Source organism: Ictalurus punctatus, chromosome 6, assembly GCF_001660625.3.
Source record: "Ictalurus punctatus breed USDA103 chromosome 6, Coco_2.0, whole genome shotgun sequence".
NCBI classification, from domain to species: Eukaryota; Metazoa; Chordata; class Actinopteri; order Siluriformes; family Ictaluridae; genus Ictalurus; species Ictalurus punctatus.
Genome location: NC_030421.2, coordinates 10,132,903 through 10,139,377, shown reverse-complemented (window position 1 = coordinate 10,139,377; position 6,475 = coordinate 10,132,903). Strand labels below are relative to the sequence as shown.

General features: G+C 43.7%; 1 protein-coding gene across 1 annotated transcript; it reads right to left on the bottom strand.

Annotated features, from left to right (window-relative positions):
* Positions 1-2,715: 2,715 nt before the first annotated feature.
* Positions 2,716-5,369, bottom strand: LOC124627644 (uncharacterized). The gene is made up of 2 exons (XM_053680859.1): positions 3,177-5,369; positions 2,716-3,139 (listed from the first exon to the last, which is right to left on the bottom strand). The coding sequence occupies exon 1, from the start codon at positions 5,344-5,346 to the stop codon at positions 4,699-4,701; it is 648 nt and encodes a 215-aa protein (XP_053536834.1). The 5' UTR covers positions 5,347-5,369; the 3' UTR covers positions 2,716-3,139; positions 3,177-4,698.
* Between the last annotated feature and the right edge of the window lie 1,106 nt (positions 5,370-6,475).

The following is a 6,475-nucleotide window of genomic DNA, read 5'->3' as shown; positions in this document are numbered from 1 at the left end:
GACAACTTTCTTGATTGCCCCTGGTCCCATGCCCCTCCTGCTCCTGTATTTCCTCTAGTTCCTTGTCTTTTTGCTTGTGCACCATCGGCCGTGACCCTGGCCTCGGGGTGCTAGTGCTGGGGGGAATCTCCCTGTGCTCCGGCCACCCCGGAGTGCGGGTCCAGTTTTTCATATACTCCTGTAGTTCCCTGTCCCTCTCCTTGTTGCCTACCTGTGGGAGGTCCAGCCGTGGGCTTTCGCTCTCGACCGGGGTTCTATCCTCGTATCCGGCAGCTCCTTCTTCCATTTTGATACGTTCTCCATCCTCCCGCATGCGATGCCTCATTCTTTGGTATCCGGTGAATGTTCCCTTTATGTCCACCTTAGTTTCCTTCCATTCATCTTCTCTGTCTTCCAGGTCTTGCATCATGTAGAGCCCGGCGGGTGGGGCACTTCCGACAGGTCTCACTGGAGGGCGGTACTGAGGATTATATGAGGGCGGGGCCTCGGCCAATTCCTCCTGAATGGCTTCTTTTATCTTTTTTCCTAGGCTTGCTTCCCTTTCTTCTTTCTTCCGTATCACCGCCTCTGCTCGTTCTCTCTGCCGCCTATCCTTCTCCTTCTCTTCTTTCCCTGCCTCCACAAACCAGTCCACTATCTTCTCTGTCTTCACACATTTCTCCCTCACTCTCAAGCCTTTTTTCTGTTCATTCCATACAGCTAATCTCTCTTTCATTATCTGGCATAGCTGTTCATCAAAAGTACCTTCCTCGGGTCATTTCCACTCACCACTAGTCTTCTCACTCCATTTTTTACAATAATGTCTAATGTCCTTCTCATCTGTACAGTGTTTGCTTATCACCCTCTCTATCGGGCTCATCTTTTTCTTACATTCAGCCATAACTCTGGTCGTGTCTCACACCTCTCAGCCCTTAAAGTCGGTCGTACACACCCCCTAAATCCACTAAGTTATGCCTCACAGCCAAATGTTTTCCTCCTACCTTGTCCTGTTGTTCCCGCCTGCTTAGCCTATCTCGTACCGATTTACGCCCGCTTTTCCCTTCCGTCGGTACTTGGCCCAGCCAGCCTCCCTAGGGACTCACATACACTCAGAGTACATACATTCAATTTACTTATGATGATTAATTAATTAAGTTAAATGATTCAATTACTCTTATAAGTTTTAAGTTTAACTTTAGGTAATTCACACAGCCTCACACAACAGACAATTCTTACAATATATTCTTTACAATATTCTTAGACATAATATTTACCTATTCAACATTACCCAATTTATTATTATAAAATAGAAATGACCTGGTGTGATAAACGTAAGATCGATGTGTGAGAGAGCAATTTCCCCAATGATCCGCACTAAGAGAGCATCTCCAGCCTGGCAATCCTTGTGCCACCAAATCCATTGTTTTCCATACATAAATTTCAGCCCTGTAAGCGCCCCATTCTCCTGAGCCGGGACCCCCCCAGCAGCACCCCCCCCCTTTTCAGTCACATGTAAGACACAGTCTTTGTTGTAGTTTTGCCAGCCATAGTTCAGGTGCAAAGCATAAGTTCATTCAATGTCAGGCTTGTCCAAAGAACACCTGGATCTCAGGATGTTGTCCTTTAGTGAGCAATCAGTGATCCACTGCAGACCATACTTGATAACGTCCAGGAACATTTGTTGTGCTTTTATGGGGCGGAGGATGACCCCAATCATGTCCTGACGGCCTTGGGAGCGTGCAAGGGAGTCTATGACCACAGAGGAGTACACCACAGGGGAGCCCACAGCCCCCGAAGGAGACGCTTCCAGGTGTACTACCGATCTAGGAATTGTTAAGAGGAATAACGGCCTTGAGCTCTCACATGCAGTCATTTGGAAAAAGCGCTGATCAATAATAATATCATGTGGAGTGGAATTACCGTTACAGGTTACAATTGGGACATCTTATATATATATACATATATATATATATTCTATATACATCATACTATAAATAATGGTTACTGGGTGGGTTGGTTGTATCGCAAAACTTGTCGCTTTTGTTATCACAGCTTGCTGTAATAATGCTAGACTAAGTGGGCATGTGATGTTTACAGATCACTCAAGTTCGATATAAACACATCACAAGGCCCTGATTGTGTGGAGTCTGTATTTCTAAACGACTTAGCAGTTGATATTATTTCATCTCTTTCAATGTATCATTTTAATCTTTTATTAGACAAAGGGGTTATACTAGAAATTTGGAAATCAGTTTTCTTATTTATTTATTACATTAAATCAGGGACACCCAACTATATTAGATCATTACAATCCAATAACACGGCCTCCTCGCCTATGTCCCTTGTAGAAAGCTTTTTCAGTAAACCGTTCACATGTTATCAGTCTGCAAGAAGTCTAAGGTCATACAAACATATCAGCACACCTGTTGTTTTGAAAGTCTTAAAACAATGTCACGGTTCCCTCTGCACTTCCCTGTCTGTTGATTTAGAAGAGGCTCTCAACACAGTGAATCAGGAAATATTGCTGCAGAGATTAAATAATGTTGGTCTATCGAATCATTTAAAAAAATTTACTAAAGTAATCTCCACTGCTCTAATCAATCGAATAACACCTCTCTCAAAGGGGTTTTTCTACTCTCATGTATAGTTATCCCTGTAAAATAGTTCTAGTCCGTGTATTTTTTTAAAAGTACAAACCCAATTGACAAAGATACATTCTTATCCCTTCCTGTTTTTCATTTACCAGCAAGATATTGAGAAAGGAAAACAAAATTCCTTTAGTCTGAAAATTTGTGGTGCACACTACCCGAACATATTAATATTCCATCTGTGCTAACGAGTGATAATCCCAATAAGATAGAACTAAAATAGAGTAAATGAGGTTGAGATCTAGATATGCATTTACAGTCCTCTAACCACTTTTATCCCACTAATTTTCATTCAAACCAACCTAGTAAATTTGGTTCTATGTGTACAGCACTAGTCTGTAGTCTAAATGGTATACATGCATGTACATGCATTTTGTTTCTTATTAATTTATAACTGTATCAAAATACTGTACTCAAAATATCACTCAGATCCTTCATACATGACATTTAAATGTTGCTCACTTTCGAGGAATGTGAATATGTATTTAACTTAGTCTAATAAAATTTATCATCTGTGAGCTTTGTTTCAATTTACCACCAAGTTGTTACCTTGGCTGAATGCACAATTGTAAGAAGCATAAAATTCGCCCTATAATTTTATCCATTTCATTTAAACTGTATTTGACCATATTAAGGTAGTGTTAAATCTACTCATATCACAAACCACATTTCCCATCCTTCACTGCGGTCCACAAACATGGCTGGCTGCCATGGACTGCAAATCCCAGATCACACACACCTGCATCCAGTTCACAGCTCTCAGTTTTTATCAGTTCTCAGCTGCTATATAACGTATTATCAATTCAATTCACTTCACAGGTTCTCGAGTTTGTGACCACTGCTTTGTATTATTTAAATATTGTAACTCGTATACTTTGTATGACATATCCATAGCACACCGTATAGCACATATGTATATACATATACACACCCACACATATATATATTTGCATAACTACTCTATTCTATTTACCAATCTACGGTTCAGGAAAAAACACTTCAAACTACACTATTGTAAAGGGACCGTAATTAAACTACCTCCCAAACTCATATCAGCACAACATGTCGGCAAAAGTAAGTAATCAAATCATCACCTTGTTCTAATGTTACTGATTCAGATATCACATCTGTAACAGGCGTACAACACATTATAAAGAATTTAAAATGTGCAGACTACTACTGCCATCTGATCTTACTAATTACTTATCATTGGACATATACACAGCATTTAAAGAGAAAACATGCAGAAATTATTCAGCATTATACAACACGAATACCACACGCCAGAAGAATTCGCACTTACACTGCTTAAGATATTGTATAGACACGTACCCATATAGGAATCACCGATACAAATTAATTATGGTTACTCCAGCTCTTGTTAGCGAGTCAGTTCATGAAGGTAGACTGCTCTCTAAAACCAAATGTTTAGGCTCAACACTATCTCAACAGGGAGGATGTGACCTAGCCTGATACGGACCACATTGTGATCAGCCTGAGACTGTTACCTCGGGTCGGTTTTACTTTTCAGGGTTTTTTATTAATATCACTCAAAACGAACAGGTTCACATGTCAGCTGATCAATTTTATCATTAGTCAGGCAAAGATAAAGATGTCTGTGCAGAAGAAACTAAGTGGCACAATGCACACCACATAAACTATTACTAAAGTTCTCTTCGGACTGATAACATCAAGACATGCTGATTGATTTTAATTTTTACAGGAATATATCCACGTATATATATACACTTTGATCTTAATGTAGAGCGTAAGATAAAGGATTGGAAAAAAGGGGTAAAAACAGAAATCTCTCGCACGCGCTCTCTCCCTCTCTCGCGCGCTCGGTGGTTTAGATAAAGTTCTCATTCAGTTTACAAACATGGAACCATACCGACTTCCAATTACCGTTAAAGGCACGCAAGCTATTGACCCGTCACAATCTATATATAGGACTGTACGCAGTCTAGATCATGATCAGTAAATTATACAATGAAGTTGTGTTCTTCCGAACATCACCCTCTGGTCTGAACAGGAACTCTTAGCCCTGTGGTATAAGGCGCCCCCACCCCAGCTACTCTACTGAACCAGTGTTCTCTCGACCCAATGGTAGGGGAGTGTGTAAAGATCCCTGCGGAGACCGGAGCTCAGGGGGCACGGGGACGAGGGGAGGTATTCTTAACTGCACCTCAAGGGCCTGCAGTATACCCAAATCAATAGTGCTCATAGGCATGGGGTCATCAAGGTTATCAGATTGCCAGAGAGTGGCGAGTGTTGATAACAATTCTGCCTCTGGTGGGGTTACCAGCGGGACGGCAGCTACGTCTCCCGCTTCAGCTCGGGGGGAGGTAACAGGGTCAATATCATCGTATGGAGAGGAGAGGAACGAAGAGCCTGTTGAGCTACCGGCATCCGACTGGGCCGGTCTATCCAGCCCGTCAACAGCCCGTCGTTTAGCCTGGGCTCGAGTGCCGTAGGCCGGACCCATAAATGAGGTATCCGAGTCGCTGTCGGTTAACACCTCCGCCTCCATGGGCTGCCCTGTAGTGGCAGGGCCCGGGGTTGTTGGTCCTCCCCGTCCCGTACCTGCTCCGGTCCAGACGCACTGGTTCAGGTGGTACCAATGATCTCTCTCTTCAACTCTCACAGCCGAGGCTGTTGCAGCGACCACAGTGAAGGGTCCTTCCCGACGTGCCCCGAGGGGGCTTTTCCTCTTAAACATACGAATGTGTATTTTATCCCCGGGTGCCACTAAACGTACATCCTCCCGTACCCCGTCCCCACCATGGATTGCTTCTCTAACCTGTGAATATAACTGTCTGTGAATTTGAGTGAGGATTCGCATATAATCCTGCATTTCGCCCTCCAATTGAGCCTCAGACGGCTCTGTGTATGGACCTTTGGTGTATGCCATAGGCATTGGGCGCCCAGTGAGCATTTCATGAGGAGTCAAGTGCGTCATACGATTGATTTGTGATCGTATCTTCATCAATGCCAGTGGTAAGGCTTGGACCCAGTTTAGGTGTGATTCATCGCATATTTTTGCCAATTTATTAGTTAGGGTGCGGTACCCTGGATCCATCGCGCTTTGGGACTCAGGAAGATATACACATCCTAGCTTATGATCAATCTTCAAGGCCGATGCAACATTCTTAAGGACGTTACTTATGAAGTGTATGCCATTGTCTGAACTCAAAAAATCAGGGATACCGAATCGAGGTATGACCTCACAACATAAAAATTTAGCGGCGGACTCCACATCTTCCCCAGAAGTAGCAGTCGCCTCCACCCACCGGCTGAAGCGGTCCACTATTACCAGAAGGAAGCGTTTCCCATCCACCTGTAACTCCGCTCCCATGTCTATATGAGTCATCATTAGATGCCGAAACGGTCCCGTCGGCGGGGGAATATGTCCTAAGGGGGTGGTGAGGTTCTTTCGCACGTTGTGGTTGATGCACACAGCACATACATTTACCATTTGGTCCACTTGTGAGGCCAGCTGAGGGGACCACCATTCCTGACGGATTTTCCGGATCATTTCAGTCTTATTGACATGATCCACGCCATGGGCGTCTTTGATCAAGCATGGGAGGAGGCTGACTGGGGCTATACACAACCCTTCCACACTGCGCCATATCCCCGCACAGTCTTTTTGAGCCCCCCGTTTTAACCAGGACAAAATTTCACTTACTCCTGCATCGTTTTGTATCTCTTTCATGCGGGCTCCATTGTGCCCCTGTGGATGCCGCAGCCGCCTACTTTCTCCGTCCTGAGTTAGGAACCTCCCCCGTCTAGGCCCTGTGGCAGCTTCCGCAAAAACAATATATTATTATTCTCATTTTTGGGGCTTT

Excerpts from the sequence above, each read along its gene's own strand:
- LOC124627644 (XM_053680859.1), bottom strand. The coding sequence starts at position 5,346 with ATGTTTAAGAGGAAAAGCCCCCTCGGGGCACGTCGGGAAGGACCCTTC.